The following is a 15,236-nucleotide window of genomic DNA, read 5'->3' on the forward strand; positions in this document are numbered from 1 at the left end:
CACCACCAAAGAGCCTCCTTCATCCCCTCCCCCCACAGCCAAGACTGCAGAGACAATGGGGAGCACAGAGATTTGGCACATGGAGGAGCTTGGTGCCAGGTGGCCTCAGGGCAGAGAAGTGGCATCGAGTGCCAGGGCACCGCAGAGCTGCTCTATAAAAATACAGCAAGTTCAAACTCCTTAAAAGGTGCTGGAGTAGCGTCCCTGGCTTTTTTTTCAATTAAGCTTAATGATTAGGTTAAAACCACCCAAACATAGCTGGAGCTCATGATAACGCATATCTTCTCCACACATACAGCCTCTCCTTGCCTTATTTCCAGTTCTCACCGACATGAGCATCGAGCACATTTCTTACAGCAGAGCACTGGTAAAAGCCATAGGAACAGCCAGGGAAGGTAAGGAAAAGACTGAGAAGTGTCTGAAGCCCATAGATGACCTCATAGATCATCTCACAGATGAGGCGATTCCCACAGATCTTCCATTCTCTGATCTCCCCCCATCAAGCTCTCCTCTTCCTCACATAGACTAGACTAGACTCGTCCAGTTGGAAGGGATCTACAATGATCACCTAATCCAGTTGACTGACCACTACAGGGGGAACAAAGGTTAAAGTTTGTTCTTAATCCAAATCCCTCTTAAACACTGACAGCCTTGGGACATCAACCACCTCTCAAGGAAGCCTGTTCCAGTGCTCGACCACCCTCTTGGTAAAGAAATGGTTTCTAATGTCCAGTCTGAACCCTCTCGTGTGCAGCTTTGCACCATTCCCAAGGTCCTGTCCCGGATCCAGAAGCAGAGCTCAGCGCCTCTCTCTCAACATTCTGTCCTCAGGAAGCAGCTGAGCCATGAGGTCGCTCCTCAGCCTCCTTTGCTCCAAAGGAAACAAACCCAAAGTGCCCAGCTGCTCCCCACAGGACATGGCTTCCAGCCGTGGATCTGCTCTGGACAACTGGCATTTTGAGGAAATGACATTCAAAGGACATGCCAGACCTGGAAAAGATGAGGCGGTCCCCACCCCCAGGGACCTTGCTTTGTCCTCTCCTGCTAATTCCTGCTCTTGGGAGAAGAAAAGGGGAATGTAGCTAAAGGGGAACCTTGTCTGGGTCCAGCCTAGATTTCTTCTTCTCCAGCCATGTTGCTGGTTGGAACCTGTTGGTGTCACTTCAGTTGTCACCTTTGTGGTGGCAGCTGGGCACAGGCAACAGCGTTGGTCTGCCTGATCTACTCTAGTAGCTGGACAGAGTTGCAGCACTGGGTCAGGAACAGATCCCCTGCCCCGGCACAAGGCGATGGGCTCACCAACCTCTCCGGCACTGTACGGGGACAGGTGACATCCTGTTGCACCTGGCATCTGCACGGCTGTGGGACCAGCAATCCAGCAAAGCAACCCAGGGGACCGTCCGAGGAGACATTCCCTAAAGCAGGAGCAACTCATGCTCCTGGCAGAGCACCGAGGAGGGGAAAATCCCATTAGGAATGGACAAGGTTCCTTCTTCCCTGTGAGGGTGGTGAGGCCCTGGCACAGGCTGCCCAGAGAAGCTGTGGATGCCCCATCCCTGGCAGTGTTCAAGGCCAGGTTGGACGGGGCTTTGAGCAACCTGGTCTACTGGAAGATGTCCCTGCCCATGGCAGGGGTTGGCCTCGATGATTTTTAAGGTCCCTTCCAACCCAAACCATTCTGAAATTCTAAGAGGTCTCCAAATGGCCACCCACATCTTGGTGCCAGCATGTCCTCAGCTACTGCTGCCAAAGCCAACGTTGTGCCCATGCAGCAGGAGGGAGACCTTACCCGTGTCGGGGCTGCGGCTCTGCATTTCCATGAGCACAGCGGAAGGATGGTGAGACCCCACAACTGGAACACGAAGGCAGCGGGTACATGTCTGGACAGAGATGGAGCCAACGTGTTCAAAATCCTTATCTGCCAGCAAGGTCTTGTGGGGTGGCATTTATCTTCACATTTGTTTGAACAGCATTTGAACTTCACTTATTTATTGGTTATTTATAAAACTTTGGTTATTCATATTTTTCGCTTCTAACATGCGATGGCACAAATCCCGTCAGTTCTGCAAATCAGCAAGTCTCAAGCCACAATTCCTACAGTCTCTTCCTAAACTTCAGCAAATTCCTGGTAGTAGTTCTTTGGCTGGAGAAGATCTAAACCTCTAAATTTTCTCTCCAAAAGTCTCATCACAACCAGGGAAACAAATTGAATAGTCAAACATTGAAGAATTATTTGGTACACTAATTTTTTAAAAGGCAGTGATTACAATTCCACCCACAAAACTGTTTAGAGATGTAAATCCTGGTAGCACCTCCCAAAAAGATGAACATTTACTTGTGTTTTCCTGAGCTAACACAAGAATCAAATCAGGCCAACCTCAGGGACCAGACATGGAGGCTGCCCAGCCTTCGGGCCTACAGAACATGGCCAGGTTCCATCCTCCGCACCCATCCACCTGGTTCCTTGAGTGAAAATACCATCACTGGGCACTCCAGTGCTGCTGCTATGCCCCTCGATCCCCCTCATGGCTTCTGTAAATTAAGGATGTCCCCAGAAACGGCCATTCTTCACCCAGAGCCCTCCTCTGGGCCTCTTCCACCATAGTTCAACCAAGGCTGGTGAAGCCCATGGATCTCAGCTCCCAGCGAGGCAATTCCTGCTCTCTGCAGGCAGGTGAGAGTTGAACAGCCTCAGAGGCTCACGGCAGAGGGTTTGTGGATGGAGATGGCAGAAGATTTGTCAGCTACAGGAGTCCCCAAGGACTGGCCAGACAGGGATGCAGGAGGACGGGGAGGCTCCTCCTCAGGTCCTAGGACACAGTTTGAGGAGGGACCCCCGACCCACCCAGAACCAGGGCCGGATTCGCTGCCCTGCAAACGTGGCTCGCAGGAAAGTGAAAATCACAGCCCCGCTGTCCACATTGACAAACATCACCTGTCCCTCTGCATGGTCCAGACAGACCCGCACCCTCTGGGGGGCTCTGCTGGGGAGGATGGGGGTGGGTGCTGGGGTAGTGAGAGCCTGGAACTTCTCCTTGTACCGCCCCACCGCCCAGATCCCCCCTGCCGGGCTCATGTCAATCGGGCCCTTCCTCTTCACCGACCCCAGGGCCACCCCCACAGCCCAGCGTGACCCGCAGCAAACCTCCACCTCCCAGCACGGTCTCCCCGAGTCGAATTCCCCGCAGCCCAGCACGCACGGCCAGGGGTCAAAGCGCTCCGGGTTGTCCGGCTGGCTCTGCTGCGTCGTTCCCTGCCTCACACTTCTATGATCTGCTGACAAGATGAGCCGGGATTGAGCTGTGTCGGATCCAGAGTCATGGTCACTGCAAGAGAGGACGGGTCAAAGAATGAGGGGGAGAGATCAGCCCTGGGAAGAATTTTCCCATGCTGACCCTCTTTTGGTCCTGGTGTGGGAGGAAAACTTGGAATACTTCTCTTCCAGAAGGTGTCCAGCTCAAAATGGGGAGCAGCTCTGCGCCCTGAGGCAAGGCAAGTGAAGATTCACTGTCCCCCAACACACGTGTTGCACCCCTTACAGCCAGGGTTAGCTGGATGAGGCTCCCCAGCAGAACTCACCTTTTGTGTACGGTCCCTGGGATTCCTCCACTCCCTCCCCTGTGGCAGATGTCAAAGCACCTGAAAGACAGATGAAGCCCAGAGGTCACCTCTGACATCTGGATGACACCACCAACATGGGGAGGTGCTTTGTGGAGACCAGCTCCAGGGAGCTGGTGGGCAGAGATCATAGAATCATTTTGCTTGGAAGAGACCCTTAAGATCATTGAGTCCAAACATAACCCTTCCCTCTACTGCACCCTTCCCTGCCCAGCACATACACTCCTTCCTGTGCTTGCCCGCTTCTCCACATGAAGCAGGAATGAAGAAACCTAAAGCAGCAGGAGCAAAAAATAATTTGGGGTCACCTAGTACAAGACGGACATTGACATACTGCAGCACATCTAGAGGGAAATAGAATCACAGAACGGTTTGGGTTGGAAGGATCTTCAATGCTCATCTAGTCCAACCCCCTGCCATGAGCAGGGACATCTGCACCAGCTCAGGTTGCTCAGAGCCCCGTCCAGCCTGGCCTGGGATGTCTCCAGGGATGCTTCATCCACCACCTCTCTGGTAACCTGGGCCAGGCTCTCACCACCCTCAGGGCCAAGAATTTCTTCCTCGTGTCCAGCCTGAATCTCCCTCCTTGGGAGGGAGTATAGAAAGGCCACAATCAGGTCTCCCTGGAGCCTTCTCTTCTCCAGGGTCATCAAGATGGTTTGAGGAGCTGCGAGATCTTCATCTTCAGAGACATTCAGAATTCAACTGGAGAAAACACAGAACAATCCCACCCAGTTGTACCGCCTTTGAGCAGAGGTCTGGACTAGATGACCTCCACCGGTCCTTGCCATCTTAAATTACTCTGCACGATGCCAGGCACAAAGGGTATGCAAACAGGGTCACATGCACAGCAACGGGTTAGTGGGCTCCATAGCTGATGATGCAAATCAACACAAACATTGTCTATTCTTTGGAGGAAAAGAAAAGCAAAGGGAACCTCTCCCACTTTAGCTGTGACATCTCTCCAGTGTGTCCCCAGGGCAGGTCACGCTACACTCGATATTCAGCTTTACCTCTCCTCTACAACACATTGCCTTCCCTCTTCTTCCCACCCCCAGGATGCTCCTCTGTTCTCCTGCAAGATCCCTTCTTTGTACCTTGGGGTTTTCTTGCCGTCTCCCGTAGCGCGGAAGCCTTTTCTGAGCAGACCCCCGGCTCCTTCTTCACCTTGTGGCTCATCCACTCCTTTTGCTGGAGCTTTGCCCTTTCACACCTGGAGTTGTACAAGTCACAACATTTCTATTCCTCCTTTAACTTTGTCTCCTGTTACAGACAGTTCCTAGAGGACACTTACCAGCTGAAACAATATTCTCCAGAAAGTCCATTCTATATTTTTTTAATCAATAAGAACAGAGACAGCAGGCCTCATTGCCTAGGTCACTACTCTGTACTGATGCTCTAATTGCCAATTTCTATTATGAGTGGCGGCCCTGATGCCCCTGGTCACCTCGTGTGATGTAAGGAAGAAAAAGCAGCACGTACCTGCTCGAAACATCACCAGCATCCTAGATGGGAGAAAGAGAGAAGCAGCTCAGTGCTACTTACCCTGAAAATGCATTCCTCACATTCCTTTTACACAGTGAATGGGCACGCCAGCAAGGTCAAATTAATAAGCAAGACAATCCACGTAGGATTAACCCGTCATGTGTTTCTGATTTACTGGTGCCTCACGTGCTGTTTCCAGCAGACCTCACCTGCAGGGACTCGTGCCCTGACAGCTCACGCTCCTTCTCCTGGATCAGCCCATCCAGATAAATACTCTTCTTGGAGAATTTTGCAGCATTTTGTTTCAATCTTGTTTCATTCTGCTTCTCTAGCTCTCCCAGCCGAGCCAGCAGAAGGCACTCTTGTTGCTCCAGGTACTCTCGCAGCTGCTTAAATTCAGGCACAATCTTCTGCCTCTCCACCTTGGCTTTGTCCTTTACAAGCAAAAACCATCCTCTCAAGGGGGTGGGACCATGGATAGGGACAGGCAGCAATTAAAAGCATCCACAGCTTCCACTTTCTGGTGTGGAGCATGGCTGTGATTCCTGGGGTGCTGGACACAACCATTCAATCTCCCAGTTCCAAATGTTACAGGGAACTAACAATTAAAGGGTTAACCACGTAGCAAGGGCCTAGAGTTTTGTGTACTATGTTAAGACACAGAGCCTCATTGAATGCAAAGATAAGAAGTTTTACAGAACCCAGATGTAACCTGGAGGAGATGAGACAACGAAGATTTACGGCAGAAAGGAGGGCACCAGGAGACGAGACAACGAAGATTTACAGCAGAAAGGAGGGCATCAATCTAGTTTCAACTGACTTGGCAGTTTAGGTTTAAGTCAATTCAGCATACCAAACCAAAGGTAAAAAGTTCACAGTGATGAAGCTGAAGGAGCCTTCATCCAAAGACCCCTCCTCAAGACCACCAGGTGACACTGCACAGGCACAACAGGGAGGGGTCAAGGAGGGGACTATGGAAATGATTTCCTGGGACTCATTTTAATAAGAACCGCCTTCTTGGGGAAAGGTTATGAATATGTATAGCCATACCTGGGTTTACTATGAATATGTAACACCTTGCTCTATATAAGCACACCTCCTATTGTTAGAAGGCGCGTGCAAGATTAAAGGAGTGATCCTTCACGCGCCCGACGTCGAATAAAACATGCCTGCTTTATAACCTTGCAAGTTGTAAAGTTTTATGACTTCATAGGTTGTGAAGTTGTTTCCGCACGTCATTTTTGGCGACCCAGATGGGACGAACTCTGCCTGGCTGTGTGGACCGCCTGAGAGAAACGGACCTCCTAGATGTGTCCCGAACCTTTTGTTTCGGAGGGGCTCCGCTCTGCTCCAGCTGGTCACCACAGGGGCAGACAGCGACCATTTGCATTAAGTGGATCAGGTATGTTTTTACTGTAATACGGTGGGCCAGTAACTCGTAGGAGACATCCACGCGTGGCCAGATTCCCCATATTGGTGTTTGGTTTGGTGTAAACGGGTACCTAAGGGGGTTACCGACTTGACCAAAAGGGGGTCGGCTGCTAGCGATCTTGGTGGTAGATCGAGTAACCCTGAGACTTCTGTTGTGTCCCAGTTTCGGGAGCCAGGATGGACCCTCTAATGACTCTATGGAAGCAGGAGAAGGGTAAACAGAGTCTCCAGTTGTGGGTTCAAGTCCCACTACAATTGTCGGGGGTTCGAGTCCCCACGGCGATTGTAACTTTATAACATCTTAACCCATGGGAATTGAAGTGTACATTGCTGTAACTGTAATTGGAATACTTATGGTGACAGTTACATGTTGTATGACTAAGAAGTTTTTGTGCCCGGTACCGTGCTTTGTGTGAATGAGTGCTTGAGACGCAGTCTGACTGCGAAGCAAGCGTGGAGTCCCGATCCGCGGTTCTGCGTCCTCCGCGAGGAGACCAGCTGGAGACGGACGAAGCGAAAGAGAGGTGCCTGTTGAATTAATACGTAGTTTGGCAATTACGTGTGTTATTTTATAAGTGTCCAGGCATTCCATGTCTATTGTAATAATCTGTAGAGTCCAACCATCTGTATGATAAGCAATTTAGCTCTTAACTGTGTGCATGTAAGGTTTTGTGTGTGGTAGGCTGTGTCTCATCTCGGCATATTAAATTTAGCTTTTCTGTGCACACCAGGTAATAAATCCCGTTTTGGGATCACCGTTGTAATACCCCAGATGAGACACTAATAAAAGCCTTGCCCAGTCCAGCTTGCTGAAGGCGGCGGGGGGGTAGGTGCCAATTGGGCTCCAGCGCGCACTGACCTGTTTTGTCAAGGAGACCCAGGGGTACCTCTGACTGGCTGAGCAGTAAGCTGTCCAAAGGTGCAACGCTAACATTGAGATATCGTTTTGATTAATTGTAATTGTGATCTGTTTGCATATTTGACCTTGGTATTTGGTTGGCGTGTCTGAGCTCAGTATTTTAGTTTGCATATTTATATTTGGTACCAAAAGAATTTTGTTTGGGGAGATAATTATAAAATGAGAACCGGTTCCGTTACTGAAGTACCACCTTGCTCCCCCTTAAGATGCATCTTTACACGAGAGTAAATTAGTGGGGGGAAGTGATTTGAATGTGAAATTCTGGGTTAGCTGTATTGCAGTTAGTGTTGTTCTGTGGATAGACTGCTTTGGATCTAAAATGAATGTAAGGGATTGATGCTTAATATGCTGTTTATTGACATCTGTAAGAAATTACGAAAGGTAGGAGCTGAGGGATGTAACTATTGCTCAGCTAATTGAAATTGCATATAAAGTTTATAGTTGCAGGAATTAAAAGAAGAGAAGAAAAAAAAGTAAAAAGCTGACTGCCTGCTAAAGCGGCAAAAAAGTTGTGGGGGGAAGAGCGGCAGCTGCTCTCAACACATCGGTGCCTTGGATCCTCTAACTGGAATTTGGTGTTTTGGAGGATGAGAAAAGGTTTAATGGCTCTTTCTGTTGTGCCCACCCCCGCCCCAGTTTTTTTAAAAAATCAACTCTTTGACAGCCGAGTTGCATAATTGCAGCTTTTTGGTGAGAAATACAACCACAGAATCACAGAATCACAGAATGTCAGGGATTGGAAGGGACCTCGAAAGATCATCTAGTCCAATCCCCCCGCCGGAGCAGGAACACCTAGATGAGGTTACACAGGAAGGTGTCCAGGTGGGTTGGAATGTCTCCAGAGGAGACGACTCCACAACCTCCCTGGGCAGCCTGGGCCAGTGTTCCGTCACCCTGACTGAGAAGAAGTTTCTTCTCAAATTTAAGTGGAACCTCTTGTGTTCCAGCTTGAACCCATTACCCCTTGTCTTACTGTTGGTTGTCACCCAGAAGAGCCTGGCTCCATCCTCCTGACACCCACCCTTTATATATTTATAAACATTGATGAGGTCACCCCTCAGTCTCCTCTTCTCCAAGCTAAAGTGACCCAGCTCCCTCAGCCTTTCCTCACACGGGAGATGCTCCACTCCCTTAATCACCTTTGTGGCCCTGTGCTGGACTCTCTCCAGCAGTTAACCTTCATGTAGGATTGCACCGTGAAGACTCCCAAGAGTTTACATTCAGGCTCTTCTGGTGCAAGAAGTGTCTCTGCATTCCGGTGTCGCTGCAGGTAGGAAATCTTCATTGAATGCTGAGGTGCTTGAACAGCGAGGCCGGACTCACGTGGCTCCTCTGAGGGCCCTGTTCCAGGGGGACACCCTGCGCCAGGACCCTGTCCCGTACCCAGAGCCCACGTGGACACGTCACAGCTGCGACCAAGCAAAGGGCTGGTGGCCGATGTGTCCCGGGTCGGTGGCTGGACACAAAGCCCACGGCCCCGTGTCACCACGGTGGGGCCTGTCCTGGCAGAGCAGGGTGTTGATCAGACCTCCACGATCCTCCCCGTTCCCAGGAAAAAGCTGCACACCTTAAAAATGTGTCTCTTTTTCTAACAGGGAGCCCTCTTTTTCTGGGCTGTTTTACACTGTTCTGGCTGCTGCTGCCTCTCCTCATCCTGGGCAGATTGCTGTGTTGCAGCCTGTTTTATTTTAAAGGACTGGGGCAAGCCTTCTCCCCAGGAACATGGTTCTCTCTCTTTTAAAACTTTTTTTCTTACAGTATAAACAAGCCCAGAGCCCTCTTGATCTGCCAGCTTTTCCAGCTTGTCCAGGAAACATGGGTCTCGTCCAAGGTCTTGACCAAGGCTAAGGCCTTGTCCGGGGCCTTGGAAACAGGCCCAAACATTGTTTTTGCAACGTCTTGAGTGGCACTTTTAATAGGCAGCTGAACAATTTCCAACCCCCTCTTTAAACGTGGCGCAGCCTTTCTAAGCAGGCTTTGCAGTCCAGGTTTGACGCCCACCCCGCAGCCAGGCCTGGGACTGCGGGAGGAGTTGGGGCTCCTCATCCCACCTTGGAAGAGGGACCGATGGCTGCCTGGGTCCCCGAGGTGCCAGACGCAGCCCTGGGCCTAACCCATATCCCTAAGATCCTCATCTATACATCTTTTAAACCCCTCCAGGGATGGTGACTCCACCACTGCCCTGGGCAGCCTGTTCCAGTGCTTCGCAACCCTTTCCGTGAAGAAATTGTTCCCAAGATCCAGTTCACTGGGGATCACTCCGTGCAGCCCCACACCACCCTCTGGAGAGGCCAAAAGGGCTCCCAAATGTCACCTCCTTGCTTGGCCCACACCAGGGAGGTTTCTGTGTGTGGACAATAAAAACCTGCCCATAAATCACAGAAAGCCCTGGGTTTTGCCCAGCTTTGGTCAAGTCTGAGACCTCCGGCCAGGTGTCCCGGGGCGGGCCAGGAAAGCTGCCCCAGCACCCCGGGGAGGCAGCACATGGGACTCACTGTCAGGGGACACCTGGGCTCTCCAGACCCTCCCCTCTCCTCCAGCAACAACACAACAGCTCAAAGTTTGTTTCACTTTTATTTACATAATTGCACAGCCCGTTTCCCCCCGCCATGACACTGGAATGTGGCGGGTCAGACACTGATTTCCCACATCCATGAGCTGAACATCTCCTCAGGAAGGAGGAGAAGACCCAAAGAGCCACTATTGGGTTTTGCAGGGGCACATGCAACAACTCCGATTTATTGGCAACTACGATCAGGACAACGAAGCTGAGAGCGAAGCCGCGGCCGCGCAGCAGCACAGGGCCGGGCCCCAGCCGCCCCAGCCAGGGACTTCTGGCTTTCACAGTTGCATATTCAGATCAACAGTGGGTTTCTGAACTGAAACACTGGCTCTGTTAAGTCTGTACTAGGGGGATGTGGTGTGGGGGTGCAAATCCTGCGTCACCCGCCAGAACCAGACACGTCGCAAGACCGAGCTCCTGGGAGGCAGCCAGGGCTGGGAAGGTTAAACTAAAGCCCCAATTTTTTCTTCACTGGGAATGTCCTGGCGACACGGGGTTTGCTGGGGCGCGGCTGGAGGGAGGGGACCCAGGACAAGGCACAGAGCAGGGGGGCAGCGCCCGGGGAGCTCCCTGCACCGTGGGAAGGAGGATCCTGCTGCTGTGCAAGGACCATGAAGAGGCCTCTACGCTACAAACCTCCAGGAGCAGCGGGGGCTGAGCCACCCCTGTGTGACGGGAAAAAGGGAAGGTGCCCACGGGAACGTGGCAGAAGGGGAGAGGCGGGCAGGGAGGCCGACAGAGTGAGGGGAGCAGAGACGCACGGCCTGGCCGTGGCAGGAAACATTCACCCCATCATCAAACGAGACCCTCATGCTCAGAACAGAGCAGCTCGGAGCAGCCCAGAGCCGGGCAGGGAGAGGCTGGGATGTCACTGAGCTGCACAAGAACCCCGGGACAGAGCAGCCACGGCCCCGGCTCAGGGCTGGGGCGAAGGCTACTGAGAGAGACAGCACTGCTGCTCGTGCCATCACCGACTCCAGGGTCAGGGAACAGGGGACACGTAAGGGAAAACATCCTGCTCTGCAGCTAGAGAGAAGACGGAACAGCATGTGGTGCTTTGAATTCAAGCAATTAGAGGTCTCAATCTAGCAGGGCATCACACTGATGCAAAGGAGCAGAGGGACAGAGTGTGACCACCACTGCAAGGACACGGGCACCTTGGAGCCCGTCCCCTCCCCAGGGCAGGAGGAAGAGCCGAGCTGGGGCCGAGCAGCCGCACACACGGAGCACCGCACACCTGGAGCACCGTGCACACCTGGAGCACCGCACACACAGAGCACCGCACACCTGGAGCACCGTGCACACCTGGAGCACCGCACACACAGAGCACCGCACACCTGGAGCACCGCACACCTGGAGCACTGTGCACACCTGGAGCACCGCACACCTGGAGCACCGTGCACACAGAGCACCGCACACCTGAAGCACTGTGCACACCTGGAGCACCGCACACCTGGAGCACCGCACACCTGGAGCACCGTGCACACAGAGCACCGCACACCTGGAGCACCGTGCACACCTGGAGCACCGCACACCTGGAGCACCGCACACACGGAGCACCGCACACACCTGGAGCACCGCACACACCTGGAGAACCGCACACCTGGAGCACTGTGCACACCTGGAGCACCGCACACCTGGAGCACCGTGCACACAGAGCACCGCACACCTGGAGCACTGTGCACACCTGGAGCACCACACACCTGGAGCACCGCACACACCTGGAGCACCACACTCACGGAGCACCGTGCACACCTGGAGCACCGTGCACACCTGGGCACTGCACATACCTGGAGCACCGCGCACCTGGAGCACCGCACACCTGGAGCACCGCGCACACCTGGAGCACCACACTCACGGAGCACCACGCACACCTGGAGGGAGCACCGCGCACACCTGGTGCACCGTGCACACCTGGTGCACCGTGCACACCTGGAGCACCACACTCACGGAGGACCACGCACACCTGGAGCACCACGCACACCTGGGCACTGCACATACCTGGTGCACCGCACACCTGGAGCACCGCGCACACCTGGAGCACCACACTGACGGAGGACCACGCACACCTGGAGCACCACGCACACCTGGAGCACCGCGCACACCTGGTGCACCGTGCACACCTGGAGCACCACGCACGGCAGCGCCAGCGCCCCGTCCTCACCACCCACACCAGGCACCGGCATCGCCTGGCGGGTCGGGAGGCAGTGGGGAAGCGAGGACTGAAGCCAAACTCAGGGAGAGACGCTCCACACTAAAGACCCTTGGCAGAGTGGGCGCCCCAAAACTGGGCTTCATTAGCTGGATGTGCTGGAAACGCAGGTGGATGAAGGAGGAGGATGAACACTGGCCCCGCAGGAGAGGGACCCAGAGCCTGTTCTCTGGGAACCAGCAAACCTGGGGTGTTTTGCTAGAGGACATGTAAGAGGCAGCGCTTGTGGGGATGAACCACATCACAGCAGCTCTGGCTGCTGCCAAGGAATGTGCAAATAAAGCGTGTGGAGACAGCGCAGAACACCTGCGGAACACAGCCTGTCCCATCCAGCACGTGTGTCACTGAGAACACGAGAGGTCCAGCCTCACGATGGGGAAAGGACGTGAGCAAACAGAGACTCCAGCTCCCACCTTTTGGGGTCAGGAAAGCTCCTTTCTGAATCTTTCAAAAGCAAAAGGCAATGGTGGGTTTAGTTAGCTGGAGCCATCACCTCCCACCCTCAGATCCTCCATCTACCTGTGCCAGACACACCAAGAGCTGAGTGCACCCGAGTCCTGGGGATGAGCCAGGATCTGCAAGGAAAGCGTTTTGTGAGATCATGTCTGCACAGGAAAAGATCTTCTCATTTTGAAACTTATTTTGAAATTCTCAAAATTACAGTACTTTACAAAACAAAATGTCTCCATTCAGTATTATGTCATTTTACTCCTTCTGGGATTATAATAATTATTAAAAACACACAACTTTCTAGAAAGGACAGAAACACCACGAAAGAGACCAAAGAGTAACGGGAAAGGCTGCTGCAGTATTATCAAAACCAATTTAGTGCAAAGGAGAAGGAACGGTCAATGAAAAGTGTTCTTTATATGCTCATTTGGAGAAAAGGCATAGATTTAACCTCTGAATGAGATCAGGCTGCCAGCTTCTATACTGAAGCTTAGAACATCAACACAAAAGGACTGGAACACAATATGCATGGCCATTAAAAAATAATATTATATATAGAGATATATATATATATATATAGAGGGAGATATTTTCCACATATGGTATTTAGTTATAGGAAAGCATCCCTGCAGACTGGCACATTCTGCCATCTGGCTCTTTTGGGCCGTTTCGCACAGCAGACGTTGATTATCTGTCTGTTTGCCGCAGTATAAAGTACGTGCTGACCGCAAGGTCCCGTGGGTGGGATGATGCTCCCCAGTGCCTCCGCGGCTCCTGCGCGCGGGGACACCGACCCCTCTGCTCCCGCCAGCCCCCCGGAGCTGCCGCCCGGCTCACACGGTGGTTTCATCCGCCGTCTTCTTCATCAGCTTGGCGGAGAGGAGGGAGTGGGGCACAGGGTGAGGGTTCCGCGAGGCTGGGATCATCAAGCGGACTTTTTGGTTGGTCCTTCGCCACTCCGAGTACAGCTGGCAGTGGTAGCGGAACGAAACCTGGCGGGAGATAACGCAGGGGTCTGGTTACCGGACCCCACCAGTGGTGCCAGGGCCACCCCCCGCCCTCTGAACCCACCAGCACCCCAAGGGAGGCAGCACCGACCCCAAAACAGCCTGGGGCACTCCACGTCCCAAGCCTTTGACGAGGAATCAATTAGCTCCTGGTAAAGCCAGGCTGAGTGCGGCACAGGGGCTTTCTGGGCAGCACCAGGACAGAGTTTCCCAGTTGGGCTTGGTACCAGGCTGGTGAGATGTGCCGAGGAGGAACCACAAGTCGGCCCTTCATCGAGCACCTTGTCTGGGCCACACGAGGGGATCTTGGCAGGACCTGAACCCAACCAGCCTCCGCCCACCTCCCAGATCCTGGTGGATCTTCACCCTTTGCAAGAGCCTCCTCTCCTTGGGCTGCAACAACAGGACATGGGTTGGACTCATTTTTTGTGACAACGCTGTGGCCTGGGAGGGTTGTCCACCCAAAGGGGACAGGAGAGCACGCAAAGGCTGGAGGGGACCCGAGCTGGCCCTGCAAGGCTGAGCTTTGAGCTGTGACTCCCCACCGGGCTGGGCTCCTCGCTGTGTCCTTTCGCAACCGTTACCACTGCTACAGATTTTCTCACAGCTCCTGCCAATTCCTGTGCTCTGAAATTAAACTTTTCTAGAATTTCTTGAGGAAGGAATGAAACCAGCATGTATTTCCCTCCTACTTATTTTCTTAGAAATTGTGAGGAAGACAATGCAATATTAAGTCCAGCCAGCCACTCATCAAAACCAAGTACAGGAAACATTCAGCTGGCAAGCAGCAAGTACCAGAAGTACATCTGACAAGGAAAAGCCAGTATTCCTATTACTTTTGGCTGGGTCTCAGACATCTGCTACGAGAAACAGAGCCATGCCACGGCATCGACGTGATCCAGCTTATTGATCTGTGCACTCCCCTTTTTCCTTTTGTAGAGGGACAACTGTAGGAATAAGGTTGTTGGCTGATAAGAAGCAAATACATCTCGCAGTCTCCAGAGAATGGGAGCTCATGGTGCAAACCTTGAATAAAGCTCGTGCTCCACGGGAAGGAGTCGCAGCCTTGGCCGCGGCCTCTCTCGCAATCCTCGCCCTGATTGCGGCCCCCGCCACCCACCTGCCCGCCCTTCGTGCTGCGCGGCCCGCGGCAGCACCCAAGAGTTTCAGCCGAATACAGAAAATGTGGACAAAGGGGCTTCGCTTAACGTATTTCTCTGTTCAAGGAAACACGAAGCACAGCAGAACTACAGTCATTTTAGCCAGGACTTGTTATTTCATCAAAAAAAACCCCAAAAAAACAAAAGCCAAAACATTTTTCTGTTTCCTCTACATTTCCAGCTCCTCCAAGGCAGAGACAATGGAATCATTTCCTCTTAAAGTTTCCAGTTTTAGCTTGGCTTTCTACAGCAATGAAGCTTACACAGCACGTACCGGCAGCAGCGGGACCTTCCTCAACAGCTCCCTGTGCGCTGCGATCGCTGCATGTTTTGGCAGCAGCACCGATCTGGCACCCCCAGAGCAAAGGCTGCAGCACCAATTCACCCCCCT

The 15,236-nt window shown here is 52.7% G+C and overlaps 2 protein-coding genes across 2 annotated transcripts in view; both read right to left on the minus strand.

The window, feature by feature from the left end:
* Window positions 1-2,803: 2,803 nt before the first annotated feature.
* On the minus strand, window positions 2,804-12,202 carry LOC135998987 (zinc finger protein RFP-like). The gene is given in 9 exon segments (XM_065652336.1): window positions 2,804-3,306; window positions 3,309-3,326; window positions 3,580-3,639; window positions 4,716-4,831; window positions 5,101-5,123; window positions 5,313-5,537; window positions 6,425-6,605; window positions 11,807-11,890; window positions 12,018-12,202. Coding segments are annotated over 9 exon segments (1,395 nt in total).
* Window positions 10,046-15,236, minus strand: part of MARCHF2 (membrane associated ring-CH-type finger 2) — a 41,604-nt gene continuing 36,413 nt past the window's right edge. Inside the window, exon 5 of the mRNA XM_065652818.1 lies at window positions 10,046-13,670. Within this exon, the coding sequence (XP_065508890.1) occupies window positions 13,512-13,670 (159 nt within the window). The 3' untranslated portion in view covers window positions 10,046-13,511. The remainder of the gene's footprint in view (window positions 13,671-15,236) is intronic.

This window comes from Caloenas nicobarica, chromosome 27 (assembly GCF_036013445.1).
Source record: "Caloenas nicobarica isolate bCalNic1 chromosome 27, bCalNic1.hap1, whole genome shotgun sequence".
Taxonomy (NCBI): Eukaryota; Metazoa; Chordata; class Aves; order Columbiformes; family Columbidae; genus Caloenas; species Caloenas nicobarica.